This window comes from Aptenodytes forsteri, unplaced genomic scaffold (genome assembly GCF_000699145.1).
Source record: "Aptenodytes forsteri isolate BGI_AS27 unplaced genomic scaffold, ASM69914v1 Scaffold236, whole genome shotgun sequence".
Classification (NCBI taxonomy): Eukaryota; Metazoa; Chordata; class Aves; order Sphenisciformes; family Spheniscidae; genus Aptenodytes; species Aptenodytes forsteri.
The window spans coordinates 2,241,583-2,255,807 of NW_008794456.1; the positions used below are offsets into that span (position 1 = coordinate 2,241,583).

General features: G+C 41.8%; 1 protein-coding gene across 1 annotated transcript in view; it reads right to left on the reverse strand.

Annotated features, from left to right (window-relative positions):
- The window catches only part of ATRN (attractin), a 124,487-nt gene that overhangs the window by 25,612 nt on the left and 84,650 nt on the right, over positions 1-14,225 (reverse strand). The window contains exon 26 of the mRNA XM_009290721.1: positions 3,200-3,278. Coding sequence (XP_009288996.1) covers positions 3,200-3,278 — 79 coding nt within the window. The remainder of the gene's footprint in view (positions 1-3,199; positions 3,279-14,225) is intronic.

Genomic DNA, 14,225 nt, shown 5'->3' on the forward strand with positions numbered 1-14,225 from the left:
GGGGGGAAGTCAGGAGAAGCTTATATATTTTAAAAGATCCTGATGTAGATTCTGGATTTGTAGTACACTGCTTTCTCAGTAAGGGGTAATGCAAATTTAGTTTCAACCAAACGATGATGCTCCGTTCCATTAACCTGATACACCAAGCACAGCTGTACAACTTCTCCCGGCACATTTTCCAAGCAATACTGTCTGCATAATTTTGACTACTAGACCTTTCACCGCACTCCCTTTTCTGTCCTATACATATCTCAGATTAAGCTTCAGCTATCTACTTTTCACTCTGCACCGCGATAAGAAGTTAGGCACTTGCAGTGCTCGTATTGGAAGCAGAAGTGATTGATAGCTGGGAATTACCTGCAGATTGCATTTTATTTTACTTATTTTTGGGTTGAGATTAGAGAACACGCACAGAATTACTACGGCACAACCCATGGGAGACAGGCGACTGTAACTTGACTACTTCTAAAAATATAGCTCAAACCAGAGAAATATCTTCCTCCAGGGCTGCAGCATATATTAACTTAAAGTTTACAATATGCTCTCTGAATCGGGTGTCCTGCCACTGCTGCTTAACCACCTTTCCTTTTACCCTGCCCCTGAATTGTAACACGGTGGGAGGAGGTGGAGGAGGTGGTCTCCATCAGCTGTGTCAGCAGTTTGTAGAGGCAGGGAAAAAAAAAAAGTGATAAAACAAAATCTGTTTTTCCCAGTCCAGCCTGCAAACTCTGTGACCCAACACTCCTGTAAGGGTAATGGAGAAAACCAAAGAGAGCAGCCAACTCGAAAGGAAGGAAGAATGGCAAATCTAAAAATCACACGCTTCAGAAACATCCTCAGAACAGAGGGGTAAACTGGCATACACTTAAAACTTGCAGTGTAGCAACTTGCTATTAATCATTCTTTTAACTACTAATGTTCAAAGAGGGCCTTGCTAGGATTTATTGAGAGTCCGTATTAAAAAAACCACCCTGCAAGCTAAAAAATCATCTTAGATAATACCAAAAAGTCATAGAATTTTGGGGCAGTCTTTTGTTTCTGGAGACAGTCTTTATTAATATATCTAATAATGGCATGGCAAAGATTTAAAACAGTTTCCTCAAGTTTTACAAGTATTTCTAACAAAAGAGGAATGGAATAGCAGAGATCTGTGAAGGAGCAAGACAAACAACAGCGGAAGACAGGAATCTGCCAGGAAAAGAACACACTGATGAACTGCCCGTCAAACAGCCACGCATGTAAACTGAATTTAAGACTGAAACACCCCAGTACGTTGCTAGTACTACAGCTTTTTTCCTTAAAACGCGCTTCAGACTGAAAGTAACTTAATTTATAGAGACATTTTTCATTTAGGCCACTGCTAAAATATTTTAACTGAGCTCCAAAGCACAGCGTTTACTTCTCAGTCTATATTCCTTATACATTCCTAGATAACATTTAACCCCAGGAGCCAAGAGGGAATGTTATGCTGATTCCAGCTTACTTTCTTGCCAGGAAAGTGAGAAGGAAAAACCAGCCGCCCTAGTAAAAAATTATCTACCTTCAGAGAATACAGCAAACCTCAAAGACTTAAATTATTTCAAAGATTAAGGGTTATCTGTTTGAAAACTACTGATTATATTATGCATTTGAGTTCACTAGTAAGAGCAAAAACATCTGAAGCAGAAACGAGGAAGAAGAAGAAAAGAGTTATCAAACATCATCCTGATTTATTATAAGAAAGGAGATCCTCAGAAGGAATAAATTTATACTATTCCCACTACTGCACTGGTAAGTACAACTAGACACAGATTTTTGAAGATATGCAAGAAACGGGTACATGCACAGAATTTCAGCACTGTAAAAATTAATCCCCAGAATACTCCTGATCAACTACTAAGTATGAATAAAACACCCTTGAATAGAACAGTTACACGGCTGGGTGACTGCAGCTGCCAGGAGCTTCATCCCAGCGGGATAGCTGGGAGGAAAATCTATGGGTATGGGCAGATTTCACCCTAAAATCCAAAAGCAGGGGAGAAACACACCTCACTCCTCAGGGAAAGATACCTGCTCTCGGGTGACGACGTACAGATACTTAGATATAGAAAGAGCACATGGACTCACTTGAATAAAGTCTGGCTTCTCTCATTTTGCATACAAGAAAACAGATTGCACAAGACAAAGCTCCTAAAAATAATCCCAGGCGCAGCCCAGCCTAACCTCTGCTCGATTTGTACATTATACAGGGCTTTGCCTGCCATGGTTTTAGTGCTTACCGCAGCAAGAAAACCCCAGGATCGTGTGGTCGTCTGCCTTGCAGCACACAGGACCTACTTCTCTGCACAGCTCTACTACACATTTCTGCATTTATGCTTAAAAATTAGAAATAAGGACTTTCTTTATGCTACTGAGTGACAATACATTGGCCATCCTATCTCGGTCACCCTGCGTGCTGCGGGGTGTAACATGAAGTTAGCTTAAATTGAGAAGCAGGGAAAAAGGGTGCTGGAAAAAAAAATAAATCACCAAATGCATCAGGGATAAACGAGGAGGAGCCATATCTTAGGGGGTGTAAAGCACACGTTTTTACATGCTGCAAACAAGACAAAGTTGGGAAGCTGGTATGGTCCATGGCTAGGTGAGGAGGGGAAAGCTCTGGCACTAAAAATTGCCTTTTTAAGTAGTACACTACAGCTTTCCAAATCGTGGGTGGTTTCTCCCACCTTCCTCTTATGCTACTATGTTCCAGCAGATTAAAAAAGAAACCCACACAAAACAACCCCAAAACATTTAGATAAGCTTTTACTTTGAAAATGAGGATTAGCTGTTTTTTTTAACAGATTAAAGCGGGAGCTACTGTGGTTCAGAGCTTCAGCGCAGGAACTTCCTCTTTGGGGACAGATGTAAAGAATCTCCTTATTTGCGGTGGTTTTGTATTTATGCTGTCTAGAACCCGAGTTCTGGGAACGTAGGACATCCACCCCTATTTTTTTGTGCTTCACAGAAACTGCAGCATCAGGATACTAAAATAGCATCATTTGTCAGTGAAACTGTAATTGAAAGTACACTATTATAAATCTCCAAACAGAAACATTTATAGATTAGTGAAGCTTATCCTTAACTGAAGGTTAATGCTATGCATACGTGAATAAATACAAAGAGAGAACAACTATAAAAAGGTCATTTAAGAGAGAGCATTCAATTTTGTCATTACAACCTCTCTTCGTCGCGATGCCCAGCAACTTTGTTTAATCTTCCAAACCACAGCTGCCACCAGGAGCAAAGACAGGAAACAACTGTAAAGGAAGAAAAAAATAATAAAAAAAAAATCTTATTGTCCTTGTTCATAACATAACGGCAGCTGAAAAACTCTAGCAAATCAAAAAAACCTGACTAAAAGCTCATATAATACTTAGAGGCACTTTGATGAAAGATAGCACAGCAGTGCAAGGTGTTTTGCACAGTTCAGTGCTCATGACACGTGGTGAGGAACGATGTACATCTATTTTCAGAGAAAACTGTTGTTCCTAAATTACCCATTAGACCTCCTTATAGGACATCCACCCATTTTCACCAGGAAATCAGAACAGTAAGGCCAAAAGATTTAATCAAATTGGAAAAGCCAGTATTGACTATCTTTGGCGATACTTAAAGTGAGAGGATAACCCAAAAAAGAAAAGCCTTGAAAGAAGCAGAGAAAAGTGATTATATTTTCTTTTCCAAATTACAAAAATAGGATGAAGTGTACAGTAGTTGGATTCTTTTTGACTGGCTGTTGCAGAACTATAGGCATTTCTTGGTTTCCCCAAATCCATATTGCTTTTCTTAAATCTAAAGAGGAGGAAAGGATGAATAGATTTATCAACTTCTACGGAAAATGCAAAGAAGCAGATATAACAAAAAGCAGTTATAATAATAATAATAAAAGCCAACTTTATTGACAGTTATGATCTTATCACACTGAATACTTAATGAGCAACTTCAAGGCACACAAGCTTTCCAAGATTAAAATTTTTTCCTTTTGTATATCTGAACCCCAGATAACGCCTCTCTTCTCAAGTACTGCACTGATCGGTAAAAGAAAATGTCTCCAAACCTCCCTCCCCACACTTTAGCGTACATTTAAAGAGCGTGCTTAAAGGAAGATTAACCAGAGGAGATGATTATTTTCTAAAGTGCACTATTTACGCCGACCGCTGTGCTCTGTATGCTTGAACAGGGATTTCTGTTGAAGGGGAACCGGCGCGCCCCTCTCCCTGCCTCTGGGCACGGCTCGGTTCTCACCATGCTGGGGGTCCTAATGGAGACCCACAGCCACGCAGGAAAGACTACGGTGGGAGAAAGACTGCGACCGCTCAATACTCCCTGCCTTGGAAAACAAACTCAGCTCTGCTTCCAAAAATCAATCCTTTTTGCAGACCCCCAAACCTCCCATTTCCAAACAACGCTGTGGTTTCCACTGTGCTCTCCCACCCTACTCATACGAATGTCCGTGACCTCGATGATGACTTCTTCTACTTGGACGTGAAGCCACTGTTGCACTGCTGACCGAAAAAACATAGCTTATGACGATGGACGGCATCTCATCCCGCCAGTTCCCTGTTGTCCCCTCTCTTCATAAATGCCGTGCCGTTTGCCTCGTACGAGCTGCGAGGGACTGCACATTTTGTCCTTCAAGCTCCACGTCAGCAACTGGGAGACCTCCTCTACAACAGCAAGTTCTTTAGCAGAGAGTAGTGCACGGACTTGGAAATATTTATCATTTAAAAAAAAGAAAAAAAAGGGATCGACAGCAGGAACCGTTCCCTGAGATGCAGAAGGAGGAGGGCCTGTTCCTGATTACATATCCCTATGCATAGCCTATATATTATGAAAACTGCGTGTGATCGGGCACCGAACACGCAAGGGGCAGCCAGTAGGCAACGTGGTTATACTTTTCAGGCTTAGATATGTATAGGAATACGTTTTACTATCATATAGTATATGATATTACAAAATTGGCACTTGTGTGACTTCAGCATTAAAACACCTGCACAGCTTTTGAAGGCTCCTATGGTGGCTATTTCTTTACAAATTTAAGCAGGATCATGGAGATACCCTGATTAAGATACCTTTTAAAATTAAGGTATGTATTCCAAATCACTTCCCCCACATCTTCTCTACATATTAAAATCTGACATTATTTCACTGTAAAAGCCTGGCCATTTTTCTGCAAACACAAACAGTTTAGACAAGCATTTTTAATGGCTATTTTATTTTCCTTTTTGAGAGGTACCGGATTACTACTGACTTCTGCAGTAAAAAACAATGTGCCCCCACTAACCAGTAAAGCGTATACATTAAATCGTTAATGGCTATTTTGGTAAAGAAGCTAACATGCGTTATTGATGATTGAGGATTTCATACCTTCAGCTTCCCCTTTCTTTCCCAAAGCTCCCTGCCACTGTATTAAGTGCAAGAGCAGGCTATCCATACCACCTGGAAACAGTATTTCTCTCCTGGACGAGGTCACGTTTGGACTAGATGGATTTTCACTTATGCCACACTTGAACAGGCACAAGTGAGTGATGGACTAGCAAAATTTCTGAGTGCCCACATTTGTCTTGGGACTCCTTTTAGCTCCCCCACGGAATGAATGCTACCACACTTACTCAACAGCTTTGGTAAGCTTTTTTCTTCTTTTAAGCTCCCTTTTCCTCAAAGAAACCTGAAGTCTTTCTAAGGTGCAATGCTTGCTTTATCTCTGAGGCCCAAAGAGGACAGCGCTTCCCGGAGAGCAAAAATCCGAAATGTATCCGAGCAAAACCAGCACAGCCAAGACCATGAGCTAAATCTTTGGTCTGCTTTGTTTTCAGTAACGTTTTAACATCAATTTACAAATAGAGGGTGGAAATAAAATCTTCAAGGCAGCGGGGAAAACTGTTCCTGGCTCCACATTTAATTTGACCATGAAAACAACAATACTCAGAACATCTGCAGGAGTCCCCAGGACAGGCTGCCAAAGCACAACGCCGGCCAGGCGACCGCGTTCACGTCGTCACTCCAGCGAGAAGTTTCATCTCAAGATAAAGCACTTTAGATGCAGCTTACGGGAAACAGCTCCTGCCACGGCTTATCCAAGTCCACCTCCGCAATACCCCTTTACTTGGGGAAAGGAGATGGAGGTCCAAAGGGCAGAGGGCAAGGGCCAGATGCTTTGCCAATCTCCAGCACCTCTGTGTTATAAAGAACCATTTAAGAGAGATTTACCTTCAGGAGGAGTTTCTCGGGAGGTCAAGCATACAGATGAAGCTGCTCTGTGCCATGCACAGCCAGCAAAGTGAATGAGATCTCCACCTTTCTGTAGGTGACCCTTACAAGACATATGGGCTCCATTCACATGTATCTATCAGACAGCACCAGGAACATACACGCCGAACTGAAGATACACATCAAAACACGCTGAACCCCTATGAGGATGGCTCCTTTTTAGGAAAAATGTGACCTCGGCGAGTTGTAAATGTCAGATACAGACTTCTTATTTCTGGATGATTTGAACACGGCGTCTCCCTACATATTCATTTACTCCCTCAGAGAAGAAAGCTAGAGTGGAGAACTAAGAGGATCACCTTTATCCTTGTATTAAATCCCCTTTCCGAAATGCAGTATTGCACAAGATGGTACGTGACAGAGTCTTTCACGAGTTTCTCTTTCCTGCCTCACTTCTGGCACCACAGCCAAGACTTTCTGAAGAAAGCACAGAGAGGAATTAACAATTAAAGACTAATAGAAACTCTTTCTAAAACGCTCACCACAGTACCCTGTATTTCGAAGGAACAGCGCCATACATCTTTGTACCGTCACAAGGAGGCAGCAAACACCCACAAAAGCTATAAAGCCACTAAGGAAATATATTTTCCCCTTTGCACTACCTCCCCTTGGCAGCACTCGGGGAGGAATAAAAGGCAGCGCCTGCTTGCTGGGCTGCAGTCCATCACTTGCTGGAAGAGTCCCAGGGGCAGAGCAAAGTCAAGATCTATCTGCTGGGTTTACTCAGCCCAAACCATCCTGAAATAACTTAAAAAGACCTGTCTTCATGTCAGTAGTTTTAAAGCAGCTTTTTCCCCCCCCCATACCTTCTCTTGGAAAGGAACTCTGTAATATGGAAGCAGCGGAAAGAAACAGCTGCGCGGAACGAGCTGTATTGGAAAATGATTCGGAGTGAAAGTCTACGGTTGGCAGAGTCCTAGTCAAATGCCGTGCTCTGCCCAGCTTTCTCCTGAACAGCCTCAGCGCTCGCTCTGCCAGCTACGAACATCCACCCATTTCCAAAGGGCTTTAAAAACAAACCTTCGCTGCAGGACTTGCTTTATCTTCGCCTTCTTTTTCTTTCTCCTCCAAAAAGAACAGCCTACCAAGAGCCTCCTTCATCCCTGAAATCCACTGTTCATTCGAGCCTTCCCTCTACACCTCCTCCCATCTCAAACAATGCTTTTGTATCGTTTTTCCTCATCTGTCTCTCCAAAAAGAGGGTAAAGGGGACAGAAATATTCTTGGGCTCATAACATCCCAGCATAGTCTACGCAGTCCTGCAACTGTCACGTACAGGCGAAGCAGCCCATCCAGTAGCTGTACCTGAACCATCAGCTGTTGGGTTTCTGTTTTCCTAATGAGTAATGAGTCCACTTTGAGAGCAGTTCAATTTTTCTAATAGAAAAAAGAGGAAACCAGAAACCTCAGGTGCAAAACCAGACTGGAAGGAAAAAGAGCCATCTAGAGACATCTAACACCCGTGGAGAGTTTTTCGTCCCGTGGAAATTGGAACGTGACTCCCCATTTAGGTCAGGTTCTCCCAAATGCAGCTTTCATTGGCCTATACAAGTTATAGAAGTTTACGCTTATGCAGCATAAATATTGCAATACAAGGAGAAGTTACATTTACATTTTATGGACAATACTCCATTTGATAAATAGCTCAATTAAGTAATTCTTAATTATTTATTAGATTCTTTAAGTACAGTAAATGAGCAACATGGTTATAAGTAATCTCCCCTCAGTTGGCCTCAACACATGCATTAATCGTTTGTTGATAAGCCTTCAGCGCTCTTTATACCACACGGTATTCCCACCCTGACGCAAAAATCTGAACTTGAACACCCTGTCTGGTTTTATCCTGCACTCTAAGCTCCTTTTCATAGCAGAGAGGATATTCTCTCCACTCCAGGTATCCTTAAAGCTCTTCAAACAAGTATACTTTCATTTTTAAACGGCTGGAAAACTTCATCAGCACTTTGATATGATGAATTCTCATGACAGGAGAAGAAAATCCATCTGGCATATTAGGGCCCAATTATTAAACTCTCCTACAATGTTTATCAACATCAGAATTGCTAGTAAAAAACAGCAGTTTTAAATGCCGAAATATACAGCAGCTTCAATACTAATATGCTTTAACATATATAGGTCACTTGATTTCAGAAAGCACTGCAATGATTACTACACTACATCCCAAATTATTTTGATGAATTGGAAGCTATTTAAGTGCTATTTAAAAGTAAATTTTAATATGCTGCAGAGTTATAGGACAGATTTTTAAGTACTCGATGCATTAAACCTCAAAATAATTGGAACAAGCACATAATGCTGAAGGAGTGCACAGGGTTTGCACCGTTGGCCTTTGCCAAGCAGCCATCTGCAGCCAACAGCAAACCAATAGATCTGATCTACAGATTAATGACCTTCTCTTTCTGCTGAAGATGGCACCAAGGTTTCACAAGCCACAACCCACGTTATTTGCGGCAAGTGGTACTATTTGTCTTTCGCGTCTAGTTTAAAAATCTACTTATTGGCTAGCACAACCAATCTGACACCCTGGAAAATGGTGGCAGCTTCCATAAACACAAGATCAGTCTAACTAGAGGTTTGAGGTCTTTTGGGAAAGCAGGTATTAATATATTTGTCTGGGTTTTTTGTTTGGTTTTTTTTTACAGATATTAATATATTTGTCTGGTTTTTTTGTTTGTTTTTTTTTTTTTTAAATTTGTTTTTCTTTTGCTTTTTAGGGTTCAGATTTGCAAGTCTTCTATGCTATCACAAAGAGCATAATATTAAATAAAGGGAAAAAGTCATCATGCAGATCTAGAAGATGGAGCTTTAAGTAAACACACCAAAAATCATGCGACACATGATGAAACTGGAATGGAAATCAGTGTTATTTTGACATGTGTTTCGAAGGTTTTTCCCTCATACTATTTTCAGGCAGGAGAACAAGCTACTCGGAAGGCAGGAGTGTCTGAGCAGGCTGTAGCTATGAGTGGGACTGGGGACCAAGCATGGCGTTGGCCGTGTAGACTCCTTCCATTCTCAGTTCTCTTCCGTAGCCTCGGTGCTAACCTGGTCATCTTGTCAACTTAACTCATGAGGAATACCCAAATGAATGACAGTCAGCGGTCCGTGGAGAGCTATGTGGCTCGCCCTAAAGTGGACACCTATGTCTGGTAACTGAACTGCTCTTCGGTGTCCATCAGCTGCACTGACTAGAAAAGCAGCTGCAACACAACACACAGAGAAAACTAAATTAAGGTGTCAAAGCTATGAACTAAACCCCACACAATAAAGGTTTAAAAACCCAAAGTGCTTATATCACACCCCAAACCACTACGTTGTCACAGGAGACTGTAGAGGCCAAAAGCATAAATGGGCACAGATAATGATGGGACTAATTAACGGAGGAAAGACCAAATGGCCTCCACGTGTGACCACTGTGTGGAGGACACTGTAAAGAGTGATGAGGACAACATGGAAAGAAGGAAGTCATGGATGCTGAACTGTTTCTTTCTAACAAGGTGAAGAAGTTTATGTAAAGATATTCCCAAGCTCCTCCTTTTCCTCAAAGAAAAAAAGTGATTCAGATTGTATTTTAGGCACAGATTTAGCAATGCCATTTCTGCTGCAGTAAAAAATTATTTAATAAGCAAAAAGAGTAAATAAAATATCTGCAGCACAACTACAGATTTGAATTATTGCAACAGGCCATTCCCACTTACTGAAAACACTGGGCAAATGTTTACAGCCAGGAAAAACAATATACAGCACATTAAACCATCTGCCTGATGTTGTACGGAAACAAATACCGCTCCCTCTGAAGTCCTTCTGAGGAACAAGTCCAATTATTTGCACCACAGTAAAATTACCCTATTTGATATTCAGACCTTAGTAGAGGCACATGAGGTTTCATGTGCCACCATGAGAACACAAAACTTGCAACCTCTGTTCCATTTGTGAAATACCCCCATTTCTCTAATAATCATTGTAAGACTACGATGGGACTAGAGAGAGTCGGCTAGAAGGACGTTTCAAGGGCAGATATGAAAGACGAGACATACAGCAGCCAAGAAATGGGGTGAACTGCGCACGTGAGGACACAGAACTGAAGTGCAGTAGAAGACATCAGAGGTCTATAGTAAATCAATGTAACAAAGCTCAGGATGAGATCGTAGAATAGAATCATAGAATGGTTTGGGTTGGAAGGGACCTCTGAAGGCCATCTAGTCCAACCCCCCTGCCCCGGGCAGGGACATCTGCAACTAGATCAGGTCACTCACAGCCCCGTCCAACCTGACCTGGAATGTTTCCAGGGATGGGGCATCCACCACCTCTCTGGGCAACCTGGGCCAGTGCTTCACCACCCTCAGTGTCAAAAATTTCTTCCTTCTATCTAGTCTAAATCTCCCCTCTTTTAGTTTGAAACCATTACCCATTGTCCTATCGCTACAGGCCCTACTACAAAGTCTGTCCCCACCTTTCTTACAAGCCCCCTATAATTATTGAAAGGCTGCAAGAAGGTCTCCCCAGAGCCTTCTCTTCTCCAGGCTGAAGGTTATTATATTTAACAAAATCTCAGAGAAAAATTGATTATACCAGTTTCACACTCTCACACCCACAAATGCCAAATGTATTGGCCAGCTGGTCTGGCCAACATCACTTGTGTCCCACACAGAGGACAAGGGATGCTGGCTGTCAGGTCCTCGCCACATCTCCTGGCTTCTTTCCTGGAGACAGCAAACCTGCTTTATAGGGTTCATAGGTCTTTTATACCCTGTAGGGCTCAACAGCTTCTTTGGTAGGACCCTCTGGCTTCAGTTTTGTTCACTTCACACTTCTGATCTTCTAGGCAAGTCTGTTGGTCAATACCTCTATCTCCTCATTTTGAGTTTCTAAGGGCTGCTACGCTACGAAAAGGAATGGCAGCGGTGATAAGCTGTCACCCTTCTGCCACCCTCCTAGTTTTGGAGCAAGAGGTCTCCTCCTGATAAGTTGCAGAGTTACCAGCATGATCCTCGACTGCTTTACAGCCAACTGTGTCACCGGTTAGAAAACAATCCATGCTTTCAACTCTTGTTCTGCCGTTTCTGTTGGTGCTTCCACGTCCTTATTTCATTCAAACTGTTCTTAATACTCCTCTTATAAATCTCTACAGAACTGGCCAATAAAGCAGAGAGGCACAGAAGAAATACAGAAGCACTTTTTTTTTTTTTAAATAAAAGGAAGAAAAATGGCCTTCTAAACTCAATTGCTCGCCAAATATTAAAAATAATACATATTTTCACATCTTCCGTATGCAAAAGTACACTGGTGAGAAATACGGATTATAGATAGGTGTGGTGGCATACACAGATTTTTTTGGAAGACAAGGAAGCACAGATACTAATAAAAATGTTTACTAGAGACTGTCAAAACAGCTCAGACGATCTGCTGAAAGACAACAGCAAGATTTGCAAATTAAAGAGCTATGTTATGAAAAGCAGAGGAAACAGAAAAAACACGGTTTGCTTGCAATTCATTCAGCTTTGCAAAGGTTAACAACGGTTAGAATATAATTTCTCCTGCATCTCCAATTATAATGCAATATTAAAGACCCCGTAACTTCACCGTTCTACCCAGCCTTTATCCACTGACATTTTCTTAGCTTAAAATAAAACGGTAACGTGTTGCAAAATAAAATAATGGTAACATACAGCCACACGCCTGACTTCGTGCTGAACACCGACTCCAGAAGGAGCTCCAGGAGTCTAACAGCACCTCTAAACGTGAGGCAAACCCCCTCTGACCCAAAGTAGCCCAGCCCTTAAATGAAACGGAAATCAAATCCAGCAGTCGCGTTTCGTCCCGCTCCGCACTGCCTCACGTTGTTTAAATGCGCGGCCAGGCTCCCGGCTTCTCTGTAACATCGTGTGCCTCACAGACTCAGTCCAGTCAGTGCCTGTGATGCCCCACAAATTAAGCAGCACTCGAGTCTGGCAATCCAGCTTGCACTCCAGTGCCCCGTTGGAGCGACTTACTTGACCTTAAACCATCACAAATGTCAGCAATGAAACTGAGACGCTAAAGCCCCCGTTTCCCTGCACGGTTCCCCACGCAGCTCAACGCCCAGCTGTTCCTTCCAGTAGCAAGGCAGAAGCACACGTTCAAGATGGGGTTACAACGAGGTCCATCTTCTAGAAGATGGACATGTGCTACAACATCGCCAGCACAGAAAAATTTCCAAAATTACCCGCGGAATGGCAAAATGAAGCGAGACCCTTGAACGTGATAACAGAAAGTCTTTCTAAACATCCCTTTTCCAGAACAAAGTCTCTTTTTGTGTCCCTTACACTCAAAGAATTGAAACATATCTCGGTTTTTGACTCAGAGGTGGCCTATATCTCAAAGGTGGTTTTACCAACTGTCTTCAGGCTTTGCAGAAGGCATTTTCATTGCCTCTACTTAGCGTGCAAATTTTCAGCCAAGTCTATCTCATTCACATCACAGGGGGCTATCAGATATTACTTATTTATGGTCTAACTTGGATTCAACCGTAATTATCAAATACACCCTAGAGCATTAAAAATGCAAGTGTTTCAATAGTTTCCCTACAAACAGCAGAAATGAATCATGCTGTTCTAATACACTGGTTATTTAGTGAGTTATAGTGACTGTAAAATAAAATACCGGGAGAGGAACTCAGCAGTAGTTACAGCTAAAGAATCGAAGAATTTTTAATGCATTATAAATGCTTAGTTGGAAAACACCAATAAACTGGCTTCTCCCAAATACACACGTTCTTATTCCGCTGGCATGTTAGGATGTTAAATAATATTGCAACATTACTTCTCAAGGAGATCCATGTGATAGCAGCGAGGGAGGGAAGGAAAATCACTGTTGACTATCTTCAATCTGCCTAACTTTTGGACATGTATTTTCAGTTGCATGTGCTCACTGAGATAAATAATGCACATATCTTCTGCTTCAAACTGTGATTCTCCTCCAGTAATGGAACTGGAGGAGTCACTCATATTGAAGAGTTTCAAACTCTCATATGCAGGTGGAACTGGGTCTGTAAAGAACTACTGGATAGTTTTTCAAGTGAGGATTGAACTTATGCCATTAAAGAGGAACTAAGGAACCAACTGCTTCCCTATTCGTTCTCCTTATAAGCAATTACCCTGCCACAAAGATTTTTAGGGAAGACCTTGACTGTGATGGATTCAGCGGAACAAATGCTTAAGTCTGATCCAGGAGTAAACACTTACTCCGTATCAATGGAAGCAAGGTGGGGGTTCAAGCCTGCTGTTTACCTGGGATTGTATTAAAGCACACTCCACTCTGTAAAAGCTACATACCAAAAAATTGATATAAACCACTTATCTGAAGGACCCATCTGGAGCTCCTTGCTTTAATTAAATTTAGCATGGAATCTAAAGCAAGGTATTATTCCCACTGCTCATTTCAAAATGGGCATAATATTGCCTACTTTAAAACAGGTTGTAAGATCTGGATAAACAGACATATCCCGCCTGTGGGAGTTCTCCTTATTGATCAATTATTGCTTTATATTTATGGAGTATTAACAGTTCCTAAAATAGAGGCTAATACATTAGATTGTGAAACTTAAAGAGACAGCCTGCTATGCTTTGGGAGACATTTAACCTCTTTGTTACAGCTACATTTTTTTGGAGGATGGAAGTACTGAAATTGCTTCTCCTAGGGAATCATCAATTTGTTTCACACTAACAAATGAACTTTACCAAGCAGTACATGAAGGACAGAAGGGTATTTGGCTTCAATTGTGTTGAAATCATAGAAACATAGAATAGTTTGGGTTGGACGGGACCTCTAAAGGCCATCTCGTCCAACCCCCCTGCCCTGGGCAGGGACATCTGCAACTAGATCAGGTTGCTCAGAGCCCCGTCCAACCTGACCTGGAATGTTTCCAGGGATGGGGC